Below are 22,678 nucleotides of genomic sequence, written 5' to 3'. Positions count from 1 at the left end.
TAGGAAGACAGGGCAGTTGACTTTCAGCCTGCAGACACAACCAGGTGTGCACGCTTGTTAAAGATTATCTTGGTTTAGGCAATCAGGTACACAGTCTTAAAAGTAGGTAACATTTGCTTTGGGGATTGGTAACTTTATCAATACTGACCTTCTCTGTTTCTACCACTACCTTTTTCTTCTGTGGGGGGTTTGGGAACCTCATCTGATTTAAATTTGGCCTACCTCTCCATCAAGATCATTTTGTCATGCACCTGTGGGCTGCTAGCTATAGAATTCACCAAGGAGGCTGTAAGGTCTCAAAATAGTGACCATTCAAATCAACACTGACATTTTCATAATGTGAATGAAGCTGCAGAGTGGTGAATCTTGTGAACAGAGGAAACTGGAGTGAGCACTTCCATATTCCTTCAGATGTCTCAGTAGAAATCCTCATCAGAAACATTTGAAAAGCATGTTTGTGCTGCTCACTGGATCTGTCACCCTTGGGCTTATTAGAAAATTGCTCAACCTTAGCCAAAGCTATTGTCACATGAACGTCTGGGCAGTTTGAAAAAGAAGGTGATATTTTCTCTCTGCACACACAGCAAAATGCAGGTGGTCTAATCTAGTTTAAGCAGATACTTTATTTTATAAATCATCTGTTGGCTTCTCTGTAGTTTGACATTTATTACTGAACCTGTTCGTGTTGATTGTTTTTTCTCACCCCACGATCTCTGTCTGTCTCCCCCCACAGTGTGATCATCATAGACGAAGCCCACGAGCGAACGCTCCACACTGACATCCTGTTCGGTCTGATTAAAGACATCGCCAGATTCAGATCGGACCTGAAGGTGCTGGTGGCGAGCGCCACTCTGGACACCGAGCGCTTCTCCTGCTTCTTCGATGATGCGCCTGTTTTCAGGATCCCTGGCAGGAGGTTCCCCGTCGATATTTTCTACACTAAAGTAAGATTATATTTGAATCGTTATCACAGTAAATATTGCATTTTAGAGCCTATAAACCAAACTGTGGTGTTGTTGTGTGTGTCTGTCTTATCAAGGCTCCAGAGGCAGACTACCTGGAAGCGTGTGTGGTGTCGGTGTTGCAGATCCACGTCACCCAGCCTCCCGGAGACATTCTGGTCTTCCTCACTGGACAGGTGCTCTTCATATCATGTTCCCAAGAGATCCATAGCTTCAGACACGACTGTGAAGCTCTGCTTGAATTAAAATTAAATCAGGGAGGAAGATGGTACAGGCCCAACAATAAATAATAGAAATAAAAAGTAAAAGTACATGAATGACAGCAAACGTCAGACTCTGTTGATTTGTGGAAATGACATGTTAGGAAAGAAATCACTCTCTCAAAGAGTTACACCTAGTTTAACGTCATGTTCTAGCCATGTTTGCCTTTGTGTTCAAATATCTTTATAATATAATCACATTCTAACTGATGGCTGTGAAACAACATTGATCTTCACGTGTTCTGTAGAATAGTTTGGATATACCACTTTATCAAAATCCTGGAAGTGCCACCGAGGATCACAGGTTCATAATATGAAAGTAAAGTCTTTATTAAATAAGGCTTAAGTAAATGTGGACAAGAAAATCAGCTGTCTTTAATAAAACTGATGAAATTGCCTTCATTTACCTGAATCCTTTTTCATAACTTTTTTCGTGGAATGAGGAAAAAGGTGAAATGACAGAGTCGCTGTTGCTCAGGACGATTCTTTCTCCATAAACTCTTTGTCACAGTGAACACGTCACTTCCTGTGGAAATTTGATTTCGCCATGTGGCTCCTGCAGCACTGAAAAAACACAATGAACGTCAGAAAAAGGCCACAGTGAACCTGAAACAGACCTGATCTAAAACTAAAGAAGGATCAGAGTGAGCTTGATCATCCATGTATGGATTCATTCATATATTTCTATATTCTTAAGATTTGACTCTGTTTTTTCTAGAAAACAGGTAAAATCCCACGTTCATTCTGAGAAAGTTGATCTTGTATATTCTACAATTTTAGAAAATTGTCCTGACATATATGGATGCAAAGGGTAGGAGAGGGATCAGAACAGTTACGTTAGATATGCTAGAAACAAGGGCACGTTTCCAGCTTGTGTCCTTGTGTGTGTCGGCTGATTGTTGAGCCTCGCTGTCTTGCAGGAGGAGATTGAAGCGTGTTGCGAGCTGCTGCAGGAGAGATGCAGGCGGCTTGGTTCTAAGATAGCAGAGCTGCTCGTCCTCCCCATCTACGCCAACCTGCCGTCTGACATGCAGGCAAAGATCTTTAATCCTACTCCGCCTGGAGCGCGTAAGGTGAGACAGTGTCTTATTTCTGAGAAGCTCTTATTGTTTCCTAATACAGTTGGCCTACAACTAACAGGTCAGTGAAGGACTAATATTTCATTTTGGCTGACACAAAGTAGACCAGCAGGGTTTTTGTTAAACCCTTATTTAACCAGGATACCAGAGTCTTGATTTAAAATCTGTTTGCACAAGTTTCCTTGTCTGTTTACTCTGTCAGCTGGATCAGCCTTGGATCATTTTCCTAGATTAGAATATTCACAGTTTGCACCAGTTAATAACAATCACAACAGGTTAACAGGCCTGTTTTTTGTTTTTTGCTTTGTTTTGAGTAGAGCTTCTGGAGCATTGCAAAAGTCATTAACATTATGCCAATATGGTGTTGAATATTTGACATAATTTATTGGCTAGCGTGCCTTGGTTGGGAGTTGGATGTGCTGGGAGAAACAGTTGCTTTTCACTGTAGAGTCCATCTCACAACCACAGCTGTGGTCCCTGCCGGTCTTCCTCCACTGCAGGATGTCTGATGGTGCAGATGGAGGTGAACGGATCTGCACTGTAATCACAGGGTGAAACCAAACGCCAGCTGTCATGCACTGTTGAACGTGAACTGGATGTGAGGCTCTGAACGATGTTGGGACAAAGAGAGCTTCAGTTAACTTGTAATCTTTCCACAGGTTCACCTACGAAACCTTCAGACTTTTAGTTTGGCTCTCCCTGACCCAGGTCGTTCTTTCAGTCTTGACTCCAATTGTGTGCTTTTATAATCACTAGAAACATGAATCCTAATTCACATTTAAATTTGTTTAACTGCCCAATCCTAAGACAAACGTTTCAACCACAAATGATCTTAGGTTAAAAAATGGCAGCTATTATGACCTAAAACAATTTCACCTGTTCAGGTGATTTGAGTCTGGTAATCAAGGTGAGCTAAAGCATTTAGTGCTGCGTGTAAACAAGGTTAAGTGGTATATTGGTACTTTGATCATTAGCAACTTTAAATTCTACTGAGTCAACCCATCGTAGCCTTTGATTTAACAGCTTCTCTGTTAGGAATCCTGGTAAATATGTGCTTCCTGCAGTTGTAAATGATGTTTTTGACGTCTTTTTTTTTCCTTCTCATTTATCATCTGGATTTAATCTTCGGTCTGTTTGTTGGTGCAATGTTTTCTAACTTTATCTCTCCGTGATTCTTTTCTTATCGATCCGAGGTGGTGGTGGCCACCAATATAGCAGAGACTTCATTGACCATAGATGGCATCATCTACGTCATTGACCCTGGCTTCTGCAAACAGAAGAGCTACAACGCCCGCACAGGCATGGAGTCACTCATTGTTACACCTTGCTCACGGGTAACTGCTTTTCCTTAATGTTTAACTAGCAGGAAATCAAAGTGAAGTGACGATAAATTTAAGCTATTTCCTTTTATTTCTGTTCTAAACAATGACGGGTGCATCCTTGGGATTGGTACAGGCTGGTCTGTAGGGTTAGACCAGTCTTGTATCACTTCACCATGGAGGAACTGAATGGTGTCTTTGTGTCTTTAAATATGAGAGCTCAAAAAGGTTTGAATGAATTTTGATAAAGTTCTTTAAGTATTTATTAATAGAACAAAGAACAGTTGAATGCATCTATACAAAATACAAAAGTAAATACTACCCGGTGTGAGCTGCCTGGGTGGAGCTTCACTGAGGACTTGTTTTACTTACATATCACTCTAATGTGAGATAAACTGTTACATAAAAAACAAATATTTGGAATATAAATACATTGTTTATACATATTATATTGTTTAAAGATCAAGTCCTGGAAGCTGAATTGAAAGCGAAATTATGTCTCGTGTATTAGCTTCTCTTCTATTGGCTCACTGTTAAATTGAAATAATTTCATAGTACCATTTTATCCTAATAGTGCACTTTGCTCTCAGACTGCAGGCCTACTTGTGTTCTTAGAGTTCCCCAAATTAGAATGGGAGGCAGAGCCTTCAGCTTCCAGGTCCCTCTCCTGTGCAGCCGGCTCCCAGTTCAGGTTCAGGAGACAGAAACCCTCTGCTTTTAAGATCAGGCTTCAAGATGTCCTTTTTTAAAAAAAAAAAAAAAAAAAGCTTATAGTTGGGGGTGGATCAGGTGACCTTGAACCATCCTTTAGTCATGCTGCTGTTTGAGGCGAACCAAATTAACTGAACTACAGGTGTGAAATCACCTGGAAGGTCAAACATTTTCTGAACTTTATTGTAGCTGCACCTGAGACATCGAAAGGTCAGACGTGTCGGATTCAGTTCGTTGGATTTCTCGTCTAGGACTGTGATTGCTTTTGACTTTTTTGTTGTTTTAAGGTGGATTGATTTTGTAGTTTTGTCTACTAACAAGGCAGCTGGTGCAAACCTGTTTTGTGAAAACATCTTACTGAATGTATTTGATTTGATCTGACTCATACTGTTTTGGCTGCTAAAAGCAGCCTGTGGTGAAATTGTGTTTGAAAGGTGGAGGAGGGCCTGACTGGCACACTCGAGCCAGCCAGAGATCCTCAGAAGAACAAACCTCTCCAGCTTTCCAAAGAAAAAAACAAATAAGTAAATCTCCTGATAAGCTCATGGACTTGTGGGACTTTGAACCTCTTTGATCCGGGTCAAACATAAAAATACTAAAAAGAGACCTCAGAGATATCCTCCACTGGCTTCACAGACATGTATTGTAGCTCAGGTGTGGTGGTGTATTAGTGCAGGTGATTTATCTGTCTGCTTTTTTCTGTGTGTTTAACTCTTCAGGCTTCAGCCAATCAGAGGGCAGGCCGAGCAGGCAGAGTGGCTGCTGGGAAATGTTTCAGGCTTTACACAGCCTGGGCCTATAAACATGAGATGGAGGAAACAACTGTGCCTGAGATTCAGAGGACCAACTTGGGAAATGTAGTCCTGCTGCTAAAGAGTCTAGGTGGGGGAAGAAATAGGGATCCTGTGATTTTAAAGCACCAGTTGGCTGCTGTTGTGCAGTGAGCTAAGTTTTTTTTTCCTTGCAGGTATTAATGACCTCATTCACTTCGACTTCATGGACCCACCTCCTCATGAGACTCTAGTCTTGGCTCTGGAGCAGCTCTACGCCCTGGGAGCCCTCAACCACCTGGGAGAGCTCACAAAGGTGCAAACTTGGAGACGGTCTATATTTTTAGTATAGTCATATATATTTATAGTATTTCTACAATCACAGGTTGCTTGTAGACATTAACCTTCACAGAATCATGATGTGAATATGCACCGTCCGACAGAGTTAATAGATGCCAAAAAACCAAAATCAAACATCAGTGGTGTTTGCACACTTACTGTCCTCAGATAGAATGATGGTAATTTAGAATCCTTTAGTATGTACCACAAAGAGCTGGTGAACTATTCCACCTTCCTCTTCCTCATCCTACATTTGAATCTCCAACAGGCGCAGCGGAGTTGGACATATTTTACATTCTTACTGTAACTTAAGCTGCAGGGGAGAGATACGCCGCCTTTTGTTTTCACAGGAATAATCTGTGACCATCTCTGCCACGTTCGGCTGCATATTTGCATCACGTACTTTGCACACCTGATGCTCGTAAGGCTGTAAAATGGCTTCCAGCACTGAAAAGTCACTCGCTTCCTTGATCAAAAGTGCTGATGCATTTTAACTTGGAGTTTTTATTACCAATCTGATCGTGTTAATAAGTAATTATCAGGGACAGGAAGATGTTTTTAAGAGCGTGTGTAAAGGTGTCATTAGCCAGTTTTGTAGGTCATTGGGTTTTGTTTTGTTTTTTATTCAATGAATGAAATGTTTTATTGGTATTTAACTCTTTCTTTCTCTTTGTGGGGGGGCTCAGCTGGGTCGCAGAATGGCGGAGTTACCTGTGGATCCCATGCTGAGTAAGATGATCCTGGCCTCAGAGCAGTGAGTCTCCAGTTTGATTGCATCATAGTCACCTGCTTGAGTCTGTACTACCTGCCAAATTAGATGTTTATTTATTCATTCACATTGCACTGTGATGTGGTTTCATGAAATTAACCATGAAAGCGTTTAAACTATTAATTATCAGGAAATCTGATTCCCACTCTTCCTCTATGCTCATGAGCATACAGGAAGCTTGCATGGTTTGTTGAAAGATTTGTATTGCAAAGTTGTAGAATAGGTAAGCTTGTGTGCACATATTAGCATAATTCCAGTCTGTCCCTCCATCCTCACATCTGTGCTGATTTTAGCTGCACGTGGAGTCTCAGTTAGGTGAGCTGAAGGGTCACTTTGACAAGGAGAAGGGTAGAAATAAAGGCTGGCTCTAGCCTCGCACATTAGGATGGGTGTTTAGAAAAAGGAAAGGAAGGCAAGAGTGCTGGCTGGAGTTATTTGAGTCCCTGATGATGGCATCGCTTCTTTGGATTTTGTACATGAAGATGAGCAAAAACGTAAAACTATTTTAAGTTCTTTAAGAATTAAAAAACAATTCTACTTTAAAGAAATCTTTAAAAATGGTTGTGGCAGCTGTTTGTTTTGGGTTTTTGTATCTACAGGCTGAAGAACAGTGAACCACATGTGTGTTCATGTCTCTAAATAATTCTTACAAATCCTGCTTTAATCAGTGCCTCACACTCCAGCTCACATGTGAAATAAGGGTCTCTTCAGAGGACAAGTAGAATTGCATTATTAGATAAGACGCTTATTTTGAGGCTGCTCATTCAGTGCAGTGTTCACATGAAAGTATACAAGAATACTATAAATGGTGATTCAACACAATTTAACATGAGTGGACACACACAGGGGCGGTGCCTCTGTCAGTGAAGTGCAGCTAGTCAGGAAAGATGCAAATATGGTTTAACACAAGTCGCTGCAGTTTTTACCGACCAGAACACGTCAGTGATGCTCGGTCATTACATCAAAACTGAACCGTAAGGAAAGAGAGAGCATCACGACACATCTCTGTGTGTGTAGCTTGTGTCTTTAACGCCCTCACTGTCTCTGTATCTCGGCTATCTCGTTTTATGAACATGTGCAGTGGAAGATGAAGATAGACTAGAGCAGGGGTGGGGGAACTCCAGGCCTCGAGGGCCGGTGTCCTGCAGGTTTTACATGTGTCCTTGATCCAACACAGCTGATTTAAATGGTTGAATTACCTCCTCAGCATGTCTTGAAGTTCTCCAGAGGCCTGTAGTTTCCCACCACTGGACTAGAGGCTGCTAGTGTCCACCTACTGAGAAATTCAAACAAAGAAAACAGCTAGTGTGCTTTCGTTGCTAGTTTTTCCACTGATGAGCGAGTGGAAAAAATACCCTGCCTGTAGCTAAGCTGCCATAGGATGCCATCATCTTTATCTAACAGAAATAGAACTTCCATTCAGCAGCTACAGGGATTTACACTGCTGTGTGTTCACTTTCTATTTTAAGCATTTTTATGCATTTTATCTCTATTTCTTGTCTGACTTGTTGTTATAGTTTCCCATTATTATTAGCATTTATATTAACAATATAAGTATTAATTTTGAGGCACTTTTATGAAACTCTTAAATCTGTCACACATAAATGAAAGCCTTTTTTAGTTTGTTTATTGCTCCTGCAAAAAAGAAATCACATGGAAGTCGTATCTGTAGGTGTGCGGACTTTCCCCCTTTCCATAAACAATAAAGCTGTTGCACTTTAACACAGTGTGGTCAGTAAGTCTGCCTGACTGTGGACTCTGAAGGATTTCTAACCCTCATACACTTATGGGCAGTTGGTTTGGAACAGCATGTGGCTGAACCTCCACATGACAGAGAAACAGACTGAAAGACTGGATTCAATCAACTCAACAGGTCATTGTTCAGCGAATCAGCCGTGTTTACCAGTTAGAAACATGATTGTTCCTCACTTTAACAGCAGAACGTTGCTGAATTAATCAGTTACAGTCATTAGAGTGTTGGAAACTCGATCAGCTAGTTCAACTTTTGTTCACTAAGAGAATGGAAAGCAGTTTCATCAAAGACGAAGAGAGAGCATTAAATAAAGAATACATAGGATTTTAATTAGCAGAAGTACAAATGAAGGCTGTGTAGGACTGATGGTGGTCTCAGAGGGCGGACAACATCTCATCTCAACAAGGCCAAACACTCGGGTGGTCTCAGAGGTAACAGCATTTGATGTTGAGGGGAAAAAATGTGATAAATCCCAGTTGGAGATCAGTGGCAGTAACTAAAGGATGGATATAATGAGATGAATGAGTGATTCTACATGACCTTCTTGTAACATTCAGTGGTTTGAAAGTAAATATGGGTTTACAACACTTTTCCACCACGGAATAAGACTGATGACAAAACAAAAGGGTGATTCACAAGGTTAAAATGTGACTGTAGAGATTAAAATTGGATTAAACTAAACTGATGGACTTTTGTGTTTATATCAAACAAAAACATTCTGTTATTTAAGCTAATGTGCGGCCTGTGAAAGTGGGTCTGTTGTGGAGGAAGAAATGCAACCTGTCTAATATGTGGGTATAAAGGATGCAAGCAAGTTGAGTGAATTCAAGATTCATACAGATTTTCATTTCTGTAACATTTGTTCTTTGATGCTTTTCTCCAGGTACAAATGTTCGGAGGAAGTGTTGACGATCGCAGCCATGCTGTCTGTAAACAACTCTATCTTCTACCGTCCCAAAGACAAGGTGGTGCACGCCGACAACGCCAGAATGAACTTTGTGGTGCCCGGAGGAGACCACCTGGTGCTGCTGAATGTCTACAACCAGGTATAAACGCAGCTGGGTAACATGCATGTTTGACGTTTATAAACACATTTGATGCTGTGTTGAAGTTGGCAATCTAAATTCAGGTAAAATCACTGATAAAGACACAAGTATCAGTGGATCATTTTAGAGGTATGGGCTTTACCTACAGGTGATGTGGGGTTTGGGTGCATTTAGAAACACACTCAGCACTGGCTCAGAGCACAGTTTGATTATTGTGTGCTAACTGCAGCTATCTTCCTCCCACAGTGGGTGGAGAGTGGTTATTCCACACAGTGGTGCTACGAGAACTTCATCCAGTTCCGCTCCATGCGAAGAGCTCGGGATGTCAGGGACCAGCTGGAGGGTCTGATGGATCGCATTGAAGTCGAGGTGGTCAGCTGTCAGGGAGACAGCGTGCCCGTTCGCAAGGTTAGTGACGTGATGAACTACAGCACAGTGTTAGCTGTTCCCTGGCAAAAATACAGAGTCTTATTATCGGTTCCTTCATATTAATAAGAAACTACATCTAGTCCCACTCTGGGTTTTGGCTTTAGCTTCATCTGACAGCTGCAGTGCTGCTGAGTGAGGCCTTTTTGAGATGAAAACACAGATTGAGATTGAGCATGACTTTGCAAACAAAGACTTGTGTCTTATCTGCCACACACACAAAAATAATATCAGTGATATTTATATTTAGCTTGTACAGAACATAAACATTACAGCAAAACATAAAGATATTTAAAGAATTACTCACAGATAAAAAACAAAACTGTGGATGATATAAGATATTAGATCTTAAAGTTGAGCATTAGTACTGTCTGCTAGGCTTTATCTCCACTAAGTCAGATCAGTGAACTTGACCTTATGATGGATCTAGTTTTTTCCAACATTTTCGAAGCAGAATCCTACAGGTCACACGGATTGTTGTGCAGAGTAATTCAACTTTATTTTTACAGCACCAAATCACAACAACAGTCGCCTCAAGGCACTTCACATTGTAAGTTAGACCCTACAATACAAAGAAAAACCCAACAATCATATGACCCCCTATGAGCAAGCACTTTGGCGACAGTGGGAAGGAAAAACTCCCTTTTAACAGGAAGAAACCTCCGGCAGAACCAGGCTCAGGGAGGGGCTGCGACCGACTACACCTATTGAAGTGTAAATATAGGAGGACTAACTATATGCTTTAGCAAAAAGGAAAGTTTGAAGCCTAATCTTGAAAGTAGAGATAGTGTCTGTCTCCTGAATCCAAACTGGAAGCTGGTTCCACAGAAGAGGGGCCTGAAAACTGAAGGCTCTGCCTCCCATTCTACTTTTAAATACTCTAGGAACAACAAGTAGGCCTGCAGTGTGAGAGCGAAGTGCTCTAATAGGGTGATATGGTACTACAAGGTCATTAAGATAAGATGGGGCCTGATTATTTAAGACCTTGTATGTGAGGAGCAGGATTTTGAATTCAATTCTGGATTTAACAGGAAGCCAATGAAGGGAAGCCAAAACAGGAGAAATCTGCTCTCTCTTTCTAGTCCCTGTCAGTACTCTTGCTGCAGCATTTTGGATTAACTGAAGGCTTTTCAGTGAGTTTTTAGGACTTCCTGATAATAATGAATTACAGTAGTCCAGCCTGGAAGTAATAAATGCATGAACTAGTTTTTCAGCGTCACTCTGAGACAGGATATTTCTAATTTTAGAGATGTTGCACAAATGGAAGAAAGTAGTCTTACATATTTGTTTAGTATGTAGTGCTCTATTTTATTAGTGTCAGGACTAATTAGCTGGTATCTATATAAAGCTATATAAAAAATTTAACAGTGCAAATTCCTTGCTGACAGTTTAACCAAAAGGCATTTCCAGTGGAAACTGGCCGACATATCCTCAGCATAACCATGTATAAAATCCACAAAACTTAAAAAGAGGTTATACACACACAATACAGTAATATTATGTTGAAGCACAGTACGTATCACTCCTCGAGGCTCCTGACTACGGTAGCCGTAATGCTCTGACAATCCATCAAGCGGTGCGGCTTGGTAGCTTACCAACGTTGTACTCAAACATTTCTTGACAGATTTCTGCGCGCCGTGTAGCACATAAAATCGGTTCAAGGTCAGTAAACACAACCAGAAATCATACATGAGGCACACTATTGATTTTTCAGAAAATGAAAGCCTTTTAAGAGCGACTTATTTTCCGAAAAACACGGTAATAACGACAGCCTGCTTTCATGCTCTACCAAAAATAGTGCTTTGTTGTGTATCTGACAGAGGAAAGCCAAACCAGTTCCACACCACTGAAGTTGCATCATTTTTACAAACCAGTTCTGGTTCATCTGTTTCATTCAACAATCTGCTTTCGCCCTTCTCATTCTCCGTCGCCGCCATCCTTTTGTCCGCCATGTGCGTATGAAAACAAAGACACTGCACATGCGCGTTTTACCCATATTCTATCGCGATATTTCATTTTCTTATCATTGCCTAACATTATACCGGTATTACCGTGAATGGTATGATATGGCCCAGCCCTATTAATGAGAGTTGTCCATATAGAAAATGCTAAAGTAAAAAGTACAAGTGCTGGTGCTATGCTCTGACTCAACCATTCAACAGAGAATTGGTCCTTATTTGTGGATGTGTTTTCTTCACACACTTCCAGAAACATCCTGAAAGTAAGAGGTGAAACTGGTTATTCAAGAGATGGGATGGTTCCTCTAGCACACAGGTGTCGAACTCCAGGCCTCGAGGGCCGCTGTCCTGCAGGTTTTAGATGTGTCCTTGATCCAACACAGCTGATACAAATGGCTAAATGACCTCCTCAGCATGTCTTGAAGTTCTCCAGAGGTCTGGTAATGAACTAATGATGTGATTCAGGTGTGTTGACCCAGGGTGAGATCTAAAACCTGCAGGACACCGGCCCTCGAGGCCTGGAGTTTGACACCTGTGCGCTAGCATATTGTGACTCATTGAGTTGCTGTGCTGATAAGATTATTAATGTTGTTTACAGTCTGAAATGGCACTGCCAGGTGTAACTGTTTTTAACATCGTGGCCTTTGAACAGTCAGATATTTAAACCAGTATATAAGAATGATAACATTTTCTAAATGAGACTTGGAACCGACCACGTTTCACAGCTGCATGTTTCTTGCCATCAGGAAGCACATTCACTAAAAAGTTTTGTCCATAAATCAGTGGTTCCCAAATGGTTGTGACAGTTGTGCATTATTAATATACTATACAGCTGCACAACAAGTTATAATTGACCTGTCATTTTTGTGTATTGATACTTTTGTATGTACTCATTTACTCTCAAAACTGACTAAAAGAAACTTGTGCCAGTGAGTGTTTGATGACGCAGTGGAAGTATTTGCTAGTGGAGTGGCAACAATCTTGTAAACTGGGAACTAGCGTGACATCTGCAATCTTTTGATCTCCTAATTTGTCAGTAAAATCAAAATAACTAATGACATGCCACATGACTTAGAGGCTGCTTAGTGCACGTATGATTGGAGATAGGCCTTGAAATATTTGCTTGCTTTTTGGTGTGCCATGGGTACAAAAAATGTAAAATAAGTGCTTTAAATTATATTATGAGTATTAAATCATGAAATGGACTTGATTTTCAATTTCAGCTAAATCACATGGTGACCAGACGTTGCTGTTTTTAGGGGTTTTTGTCCTCATCAAGGAATATCGGAGCTCTGTGTTTTTTAACATCCATGCAGAAGCATATAAATCAGCCCACCCACCACTTTCACCACCCTCTGGAACTTGTTCTGACATATGGCATAGAAATATTTTACCAGATCCCTGAAAACTTCCTTTGTCTTATAATTTTTAATTATTTAATTCTATTTTTTAATTTAATTTTTTTTTTAATTATTCAAAAATGTGTTCAATTATTCAGATTTCTTCAATTGATGTTTCTGAGTCAACTTAAATAATTTCTTCCTCTGGACCATCAGCACGTCTAGACTCTGACAAGACTGTAGAAAATGTCCTACCATTAATTAATGCTTTAATTAAATATGATCAATGTGTCTCTGTTAATGGGCTGTTAATTTTAAGTTGGCAGTAGTTAAACTATTCAGCTAATTGTAGACCAATCTCCAAAATTCCTTTTATTTAAAAAAAAGTTCTTGAAAGTTGTCAAACAGCTAACAGATCATCTGCAGAGGAATGGCTTATTTGAAGAGTTTCAGTCAGGTTTCAGAGCTCATCACAGCACAGAAACAGCTTTAGTGAAGGTTACAAATGATCTTCTTATGGCCTCTGACAGTGGACTCATCTCTGTGCTTGTCCTGCTAGACCTCAGTGCAGCGTTCGATACTGTCGACCATAATATCCTATTAGAGCGATTAGAATCTCATCTTTAAAAAAAAAAAAAAAGTGCAATACTCTTCTTCTGGAAAAGTTGTATTTTTACTCAGTTGTATAAAGCATTTGCATTCTATTTTTATCCTATTGTATATTTTATTCTATTTATTCTACTGTATATAGTATTTTATTTTATTCTATTCTTTACAGTTGTGTACAGTATTCTATTCTTATTGTATTCTAATTTTGCTATATAACTTTTGCACTCTCCACTTCCTGCTGTGACAAAACAAATTTCCCACGTGTGGGACTAATAAAGGTTATCTTATCTTATCTTATCTTAGAACATGCTGTAGGTATTACAGGTACTGCACTGCAGTGGTTTGTATCATATCTATCTAATAGACTCCAATTTGTACATGTAAATGGAGAGTCCTCTTCATACACTGAGGTTAACTACGGAGTTCCACAGGGTTCAGTGCTAGGACCAATTCTATTTACATTATACATGCTTCCCTTAGGCAGCATCATTAGAAGACATAGGATACATTTTCACTGCTATGCAGATGACACGCAGCTCTATCTATCCATGAAGCCAGGTAACACACACCAATTAGTTAAACTGCAGGAATGTCTTAAAGACATAAAGACCTGGATGGCCGCTAACTTTCTGCTTCTTAATTCAGATCAAACTGAGGTTATTGTACTCGGCCCTGAAAATCTTAGAAATATGGTATCTAAGCAGATTCTTACTCTGGATGGCATTACCTCGGCCTCCAGTAACACTGTGAGAAACCTTGGAGTCATTTTTGACCAGGACATGTCCTTTAACGAACATATTAAACAAATATGTCAGACTGCTTTGTTGCATTTGCGCAATATCTAAAAATAGAAACTTCCTGTTTCAGAGTGAAAAACTAGTTCATGCATTTATTCTGCGCTGTACTATTATAATTCATTATTGTCAGGTTGTTCTAAAAGCGAGATTACTAACAGGAACGAGACCGAGAGGGTATATTTATCCCATATTGCTTCTCTTCACTGGCTCCTGGTTACATCCAGGATCAAATTTAAAATTGTTCTTCTCACCTAGAACGTCTTTTGTTCTTTGGTCCCGTCTCCCTCCCCTCACGTCCCCTCACGGCACATGGCCGACTCTCTCCGAGCCTGGTTCTGCTGCATTTCTTTCTGTTAAAAACTTTTCTAGAAACTATGCTCTACTTTTTTTTTATTGGTACATCAGTTCTAGCAATATTAAACTGAATAAGGTGAAATTAAACAAATGAATCACTCAAACAATCCAGTGGAGTCGATGCAAGGTAAAGACGACTTTCACGACATAATGAGAGAGTGAGGAGAGAACAGGGGAATAAAAACCACTGGAAGGATGAATAAAACTGAATAAATGTTGAAAACGTAGTGTAGGTAGTGACCTGTTTGTGGAGCAATCAACACCATTTCATATTTGCTTCTGCTTTGAATGTTCACAGGTAAACATCAGTGATGCAGTGCAGTAAATGTGATGCACAGGAGGGTGGAAATTTAAAATAATCTGAAGGCCTGAGGGCAAAAAATTGCTTCATTTTTCTTTGACACACCAGATTGATGATTTCTTGTAATGTCTTCCTCTTCTGTGAACATTAATTTTACTTGCTTGTGGGAGGTAAAAGTTCACGATCAAGAGCATCTTTTATATTGCTCAAGGACAAGACATTACCAACATAACAAGCTTAAAAAATGGATTCTGGTTCTGTAACTAAAAGAATAAAAGGATCTGTCAGAGGAAACCTGTAAATCATCAGCCGGCAGATGCTGTGTGAGTTTCCTTCTCATACCTGTACCTGTGTGTGTGTGTGTGTGTGTGTAGTGAACGCACACCTGAAGTATTCACGATAAGCAGAGGGCGTTTATTTTCTTAGCTGAGTCACACCTCTTCCCTTTGCACGCTGTCTTCACTCAAGTCAAACATCCTACAGCTTATAGAAAAAAAAAGACAACGCACAACTTATTTAATAATATTAAATAATAATTGGCTTAAGGAGACAACATTTAAAGCCAGGAAGCATCAACATCTCAGCTCCTGTACACAAAACATAAAAAGCCGAGTTAGTCATCTGATGACGATCATTCAGTTTTAAAGTGAGAGACAGTTAGGTTACATGCTACAAGACTTGTACATGACAGCCGCTGTCTGTCTGCTGTGTCAGCAACTATCAACACGCCCATGAAGGCGCCCGACACCACCCGGCCTACTTTACAGAAAGTGTGAACAGTGGAAGGAGGTTTCACTGTGGAGAGGATCTGCGTGGTTTCTGTTTGTGAATCCCACATGGATCCTAGCTCAGACCCTGATGTTTCAGTCTCAGTGCTGATTGTCTTCTTTTCCTGTTTTCCAAGGTCTTGATTTAGTTTCAAGCAGAACAGTTGAGTTTTTCCACACGATCCAGTAACATCAGAGGATTTCATCTCAGCTAAACGAGAACTGATTTCTCTACCTGTCTACAAAGTTGTAATTTTACAATAACAATATAATAACAACAATAAACTTGCATAAAAAATTTTTACCACAGAAAAAAATCCACATAAGAGTACATATACCAACTTTCCATTCACATGTACACGCACACTCATTCAGATGTACAAAAATATTTCCATACAAGCAATGATAAGACCATGGTCTTAAATAAGTATCTGCCCTGACTTCTTCTCAGCAGAAACAAACCACAGATTCAGCCGACCTCAGTGGTATGAGGCAGTTTAGGTGCTAGAACCTCTAAATCAAGGATGTCAAACACATTTTACATCATGTCATCAAAAAATGACATAAAAGAAAAGTTAAATAAAGTTCAACGGGTCAGCTAACCCCTGAAGTATTCAGATCATAAAACACTGCTTTATTTTTTTTAAAAGGTCTTTTAAGTTTATATGTTTAAGGTTGTAAGACTTTTTAAGAGTATCTCATAAAATAACCTAGTTTAACCTTCTTCAGCCTTCTGCCCAAAGGTAAATAGAGTGCATTATTCGTACTGTACTGATCAACAGACTGGATGAACCAGTCATCAATGTGCTGAGTCAGCCACAGTGCTGAGCAGCTTCTCTTCTGCATTATCATTATTGTTGTCATTAATACTCTTATTAACACAGTTACACAGTACTTCATAGTTCCACACTTCCATACAAGCGTTACACGTGAACTGTGGCTAAAAACAGTGAGAGAAAGGTTCAGGAAAAGGTAACCGTTTAAAACCAACCACAGATTCAGCCGGGCGGATGGGCCGAACCAACTGTGTGGAACAGGACTCAGTAGCTCTGAGAAGTCAACATTTCGAATGCTGGTCGAAAGTAATACCAAGCTCTTAGCAGAAGATTTGATATTGGCGGTGAGCGTGCTGATGTACTGACTCAGTAAAGAACATTAGAACCTCAGGTTTTCCTCAGAGGTAAGAGAGGCGGTTAAATACAGAAAATACAGCTGAGTGTCATCAGCACAGCAAAGCTAAGAAATACTTTTGAAGCTCACAAGTAGGTGACATGTATTAAAAAAAACAGAACTGGTCCAAGGGTTGAGCCATGGGAGGCTCCAGATATGAGGCGTGTAAATGAGAACGTTCATGTGAATTCAAATAAGTATGAAAACCATTAAGAGAGCCGTGCCAGTGACACCGGCTCTGGTCTGTAATCTGCATCATCAGTGGTCTCAAAGGCAGGGTTAGCATCTAGTAGGAAATTCACTGTTATCTAAGCGCATCAGAATATCACTGGTAATTTTGAGTAATGCTGTTTCAGTGCTGTGTTTCTTTGGTAATCGGATTGGAATTTATTATTTGTTTTCCTCAACCAGCCGAACGAGCTGATGAGAAGCAGCTTCCTGGAGAATTTTGGAAATGAATGGACCTGTGGTTATCTGAAACCCTGGCAACTAGGGAGGGTTTTTTTAAGCAGAGGGAAGATGCTGGCTGTGATTGATTTATAACAGGGAGAAGTCATTGGAAGATCACAGGTACAATCTCTGTAGCATAATATCGAGTTTGCAGAAAGATATGCACTTATGACAAACCATATCGAGTAGATCTGTTGGGGAACGCGGATTAAACTAAAATAACATAACTGGATGAGACACTTGGGCAGGTTGAAAGGATCCAGACTTGAATTGGAAATATAGAAATTTAGAAACTTTTCACAGTCATTGGAAGATACGGCAGGAAAAGCAGACATAGCAGGATTAAGGAGTCTGATAACGGTGTTAACCAAGAGCCTCAGACTGTGCTCGTTATTGTTAATCTAACTAGCAAAGTAAGATGTTCTTGTCTTTATTGATGTTGATGTGTGTGCGATTAGTAACTTCTTAATGTGGAGGTAGCAAAATGGAGATTTGTGAAGACTCTTCTCTTCCCTCCACAGAAGTTATTTGCTGTTTGTGTCACAAAGCTTTGAGTGCAGTTATGGGAAGTTTTGAGCTGCAGCTCCCCAGTGGCTCCTTTCAGACATGAGTTCTTCTAATTAGCAATTAATTTTCTAATAAAGAGTAGATGTTTTATTCTAGTCACACTTCGTTTGTTCCGTTATATTCTAACGTTGTTCTTTTTGTGCCCAGCGCTTCTGTATTTTTCTTGTTGTTCTTCCCTGCAGAGCCAGGAATCCCTCTTTATTAACCCATCTGCCCTCCTCTGTCTCTTATCTTCCCCTTCCTGCAGGCGGTGACTGCAGGATATTTCTATCACACGGCCAGACTGAGCAAAGGAGGCTACAAGACTGTGAAGCACCAGCAGACTGTTTACGTGCACCCCAACAGCTCTCTGTTTGAGGAGCAGCCCCGCTGGCTCATCTACCACGAGCTGGTCTTCACCACCAAGGAGTTCATGAGACAGGTTGGCCATGTGATACACTTTTGCTTTTTCAGCATAATAAAACTCTCAGCTGGTCCCCCATGAGGTAAATAATGCTCAGTTAATTAAGTGTATTTGATTAGCAGCACCTGGCTGCAGTAGGGTTGTACTTTTTCACACTGCTAATGCATTTGTATAGAGATATACATGTATAGAAACACAGTGCCATGCTGTTGTCCGATTAAGGTTGTGTTTAAATAATTTGAGAACTTGCTAAGAGTCAGGTGACTATACACAAAAAATCAGAACGAGCGTGTAGCCTTCTTTATTCCCAACAGGCGTCTAACTCAAATGTTTGCAGCATTTTCTGTTGTGTTTTTCACAGACTGAGCCTTTAGCTCTTGTTTCAGATCTAAAGAAGCCAGTCACACCCTTCTTTGAGTTTAGTACGAGTGGTTAATGACGATGTGTCAGTGTTTCAGAACAATATTTAACTACAGGCATGGCTGCGTGTCGGTCCACTGATTAACCTCCCCTCGCCTTCTGTCCTCCGTTGCACTCAGGTGATCGAGATCGAGAGCGGCTGGCTGCTTGAAGTGGCCCCTCACTACTACAAGAGCAAAGAGCTGGAGGACAGCAGCAGCAAGAAGATGCCCCGTAAGCAGGGCAAAACAAAAGAGGAGCTGGGCTGAAGTGAAGGTCAAGGCCGTCCACGGCAGATACCAAGAAAAAAAAAGTGCTTCTCACTCAGGATAGGACGAGGCGCACGAGTCTGAGTAAAAACATTTCTGAGCTGTAACTTGGTTTTTGACAGCAATCGACTGTCAGTTGCAAATTTGAATCACATTATGCAAATCACACCAGTATTTTCAGACAAGTTTCTATTTTCAAAACGGAAAGAGAGAGAGAGGTCGAGTGAGAAGTGGACCACGCACCGACTCTGGTTTAATCATCAACCAGCCGACAGAGCTGGGTCTCCAAAAAGGAAAAACAAACACACTTGGATCTGTGTTTCCCGCTCTGATGGCAGCAGTGCGGACTCACCAGCTGGATTTGTGAATCGGCACGTGACTGTTGGGCTTTCAGCGCCCACCTGACCGCTCGCTTATTCGCTCTGTGTCAAAGTGTCACAGCTGGCACCGATTAAAGCATGCTCACGTGTGAGGCTCCTTATCTTGTCTTCTTTTTGTTCTATTTTTCTATGGCAATAAAGTTTTACAGTCCAGTTGGTTTTCAGCTTAATAATTACTCATCGCAGTAGTATTTGCTCTTCTGGTTTTATTGGCAGGAAATTCACAATTGGAAAGAAGTTTTAATGTCAGAAAGGCTTCCCGTCACGTCCATGCCTCTGGTTTGTAAAGGGCGTATTTTATTTGATTGTGTAAGCCAAAACAAGGCACGTTACGCTACCTGGCAAAGGAATGCTGACTTTTATGTGCGTTCAGGGACCCTCATACCGCAGCATGTTTTTATGATATAAAGCGTGACGTATTTTCAGAAGATTGTTGAGCTGTTTGACAAACACAACTCTACGATGTGCAGTTGTGCTACACTGTTAATCTTTAAAGTCAAAGACTTAAATCTGGAGTTACTGTCTCAGGCTGTGTGGCTCTCAGGTGCAGAGTGAGTACCTGCAGGCCTGTGGTTTGAGGAAAAGCTATGTAGCTTCTCTTGTTTGAGTTGTAAAGCCATGAAGTGACAAGACGGTGGCAGAGGAATGACAAATATGACATGCTGATATGCTGTATGTTCGCAAAGATGCATTGTCATCCTCTTTATGGAGCGAGAGTGGAATTTTCCTGACAGTGACTGTTGTTTTTCATGACTTGTATCACACTAAGAATCACAAACAGCAAGACAAGACATGTGCTTCTATCATGTGATGCTACAGGTACCTGATCTGATATGTGACACTGGGTTAGTCTGCACACGAGGGAGACATTAGTTTGATTCTCTGGGGTGCAATGTCAGTTTCATGCATCATCTTTTAGTGTGAGTGGCCACATGGGGGTTATTTAAGTAAATAACTAGAGTATCTATAAAGTCCACAGAGAGAGAAACTAATGAAAACAATAGCAGCAGCACTGGGTCTCTGCAGCTGGTTGAACTGGTCTGACGAGAAAAAGGGGGGCGGGAGGCAGCGTGGCAAAGGGGGAGGGTTCAGAGGAGGAGGAGGCAATGCCGAGCCCTCAATTAGAAAAGTAGATATAAGAGCAAAGATAAGAACAGAAGAGGGAAGCAGGAAGATCAAAACAGTCACTGTTTGTTTTTAGTTATGAAGTTCAGTCATGAGCAGTGTTTACTGCACTGACACACAATTGCATTACATGTCAGATCAACTCTGACGAACTGATCCGGCAGTCATCTACCTCACAGGTCAGTGTGCACAAATTCTTTTTGTTTCTTTTTTACTTTCTCAGCGTCCATTTAAAAGTCATGAAATTATAAAAACTCGGGAATTCTTGCAACTTCGCCAACATGTTTGTGCTGCCTTTTTTTTTTTTTTATGAAATGTAAAAAATGTGAATTCTGAACCTCTTGTTGGTGTTAAAACTTAATGAAAAACGATGTAAATTCACTCAGTACGATGGAAACTTTGCTACAGCGTTACAAAGAAATCCCAGTTTTACTTCTCAGAATTCCAGCCTCTACTTGAAGCACTCCCGGCTCATGTTTCCTCACAATTTCTGTGCAGGAAAACCTACTAAACAAATATAGCAACTTATCAATTGTCAAGACTAAAGCAGCACAAACATGTTGAATAACAAACAGCATTTCAATACAATCGAGATGTCAGCCGGCGATTAGGCGTTCTTGCTTCATCACTGTGAAACAGCAGTGGTGACTGAGCAGGTAAATTCCTGTGGCTTACTTCCTGCTCTGCTTGTTTTTGGGAGCCAATAAACTCATCTGAGGTTTAATTTTCCACAGCAGCTGTTGGGAAACTGGTAGGAGTCGAATTCCAGACGGCACTTTACCTCTGACATCACTCCAGCATGAGTGATGGTGGGGAGGGAAACAGCAGGGCCGAAGAGAGCCATGGAGTCAGGCAGCCCCAGGCCCCTAACGTCAAACCCAAACTCGGGCAGAATGACAGGAACAGCAAGGAGGAGCACCGGAAAAAAGAGAAACCATCAAGAGTGAGGAGATCGAGGAGTTCTGACTCTGAGAGGACGGAAAGAGGGAGGAGGAGAGAGTCAGACAGGAACCATGGAGAAAGGAGGCATCGTGGAAGGAGCGAGGAGGGCCGCGGGCGCCGCCGCAGAGAGAGCGATCGGAGAAGGACGAAACCCCCTGAAAATGACGTGGAGGACACAGAGTGCGCTGTGTGTTTCTGCACTTACGATAATGTTTTCAAGACCCCAAAGCTGCTGGCATGCGGGCACACCTTCTGTCTGGAGTGCCTGGCTCGCATCAACGTCACCTCACCTGAGCTCAAGACCCTGTCCTGCCCCGTGTGCAGAGAGGTGACTGAGCTCCCTCATGGCCGGGACCTGCCCCGTCTGGGAAATAATCGGGACATCATCAGCAAACTCCCTCCAGATATGCAGCGGGCGCTGTCCATCCGCTTTAAGCGCAGCCAGGGTAAGCTGATGCTGAAGAACCCTCCTCCCAACAGCCCGACCAGGCCTAATGTCGTCAGTCTGCCTACCAAGAGTCAAGACACTCAGGCAGCACCAAGCGGGAACCTCCAGCTGAGTGCAATGGAGCAGGGGATCACCCCGACCACTGTGGTGGATGTAGGCAGACCTCCGAACAGGGTGAGAGGTCGCCTGCGCAGGATGTTCCGTTCAGATCAATGCTACTACGCAGTGGTGGCGACCATCATCACCATCACTGTGGCGCTCATGCTGGTGGGGATTCTGGCTTTTGTGATCGTACCCACTGTGTCCTTGAGCAACAACGTTCGCCCCCCACTTCCACCTCAATCAAACAACACTTCAGAACACAATCCATGAACTAGAGATACGTCCACTTCAAGGACAGGACTGTGAAGGGTGTGGGTGGGGTGATAGTTGGGGAGATGAAGTGGACAAGGAGAGAGAATCACATGAAACTTCCAGTGACCCTTGTTCCACTTTGCACACCTTGTGTTTATAATAGTGAAGTACAAACTGAGCACATTCAAGCTTGGGTCACGTGGAGTGACGTGGAGAAATGAAGGAAAACCAGGAGAGCAACATTTTTTTTTTTAAACAAAAGAACTGGCAGGTGCACATGAAGAAAAGGGACTGACGTGTTTCCTGTTTTTATTCTCTTCTGAACGTGTTTGTGTTCACCGTGAGAGCGGCTGAACACAAAAAAGGAACCATGTGCACAGATGAAATAAGCTGTAAATGTTGAAATGCACTACACTCTGTGATGAAAGGTTGGGAGGATCTCTGGATTGAACGCTGATCTCGCAAACCAGAGTTTATAGTTCTTAACTAATTTTGTTTATAGTCTAAACCCAATGTACATACGGATGCCACAGATGATTTATATATCTGCAAGTATTTCTCAACATATCCATCAAATAAAGGCATATTTGAGATTGTCCTCTACTGATACA

General features: G+C 41.4%; 2 protein-coding genes across 3 annotated transcripts in view; both read left to right on the top strand.

The window, feature by feature from the left end:
• dhx16 (DEAH (Asp-Glu-Ala-His) box polypeptide 16) overlaps nt 1-19,351 on the top strand; it is a 29,001-nt gene extending 9,650 nt beyond the window's left edge. Inside the window, exons 11-21 of the mRNA XM_031754275.2 lie at nt 734-944; nt 1,040-1,138; nt 2,143-2,295; nt 3,495-3,635; nt 5,051-5,213; nt 5,299-5,417; nt 6,127-6,194; nt 8,846-9,008; nt 9,255-9,416; nt 17,995-18,168; nt 18,690-19,351. Coding sequence (XP_031610135.1) covers nt 734-944; nt 1,040-1,138; nt 2,143-2,295; nt 3,495-3,635; nt 5,051-5,213; nt 5,299-5,417; nt 6,127-6,194; nt 8,846-9,008; nt 9,255-9,416; nt 17,995-18,168; nt 18,690-18,818 — 1,582 coding nt within the window. The 3' untranslated portion in view covers nt 18,819-19,351. The remainder of the gene's footprint in view (nt 1-733; nt 945-1,039; nt 1,139-2,142; nt 2,296-3,494; nt 3,636-5,050; nt 5,214-5,298; nt 5,418-6,126; nt 6,195-8,845; nt 9,009-9,254; nt 9,417-17,994; nt 18,169-18,689) is intronic.
• A 100-nt stretch (nt 19,352-19,451) lies between these two features.
• On the top strand, nt 19,452-22,678 carry rnf183 (ring finger protein 183). Of its 2 annotated transcripts, none has more exons than XM_031754301.2 (2): nt 19,452-20,502; nt 21,061-22,678. In XM_031754301.2, exon 2 carries the CDS (start codon nt 21,123-21,125, stop codon nt 22,083-22,085), a length of 963 nt encoding a protein of 320 aa, XP_031610161.1. In that variant the 5' UTR covers nt 19,452-20,502; nt 21,061-21,122; the 3' UTR covers nt 22,086-22,678. The 2 variants fall into 2 exon arrangements, with proteins under 2 accessions (XP_031610161.1, XP_031610160.1); XM_031754300.2 differs by having other exon boundaries at nt 21,058-22,678.

The sequence above is a fragment of the Oreochromis aureus genome, linkage group 11 (genome assembly GCF_013358895.1).
Source record: "Oreochromis aureus strain Israel breed Guangdong linkage group 11, ZZ_aureus, whole genome shotgun sequence".
Classification (NCBI taxonomy): domain Eukaryota; kingdom Metazoa; phylum Chordata; class Actinopteri; order Cichliformes; family Cichlidae; genus Oreochromis; species Oreochromis aureus.
This window is presented reverse-complemented; position numbering and strand designations above follow the sequence as displayed.

Coding starts and splice junctions, on each gene's coding strand:
- rnf183 (XM_031754301.2), top strand. CDS start 21,123: ATGAGTGATGGTGGGGAGGGAAACAGCAGGGCCGAAGAGAGCCATGGA.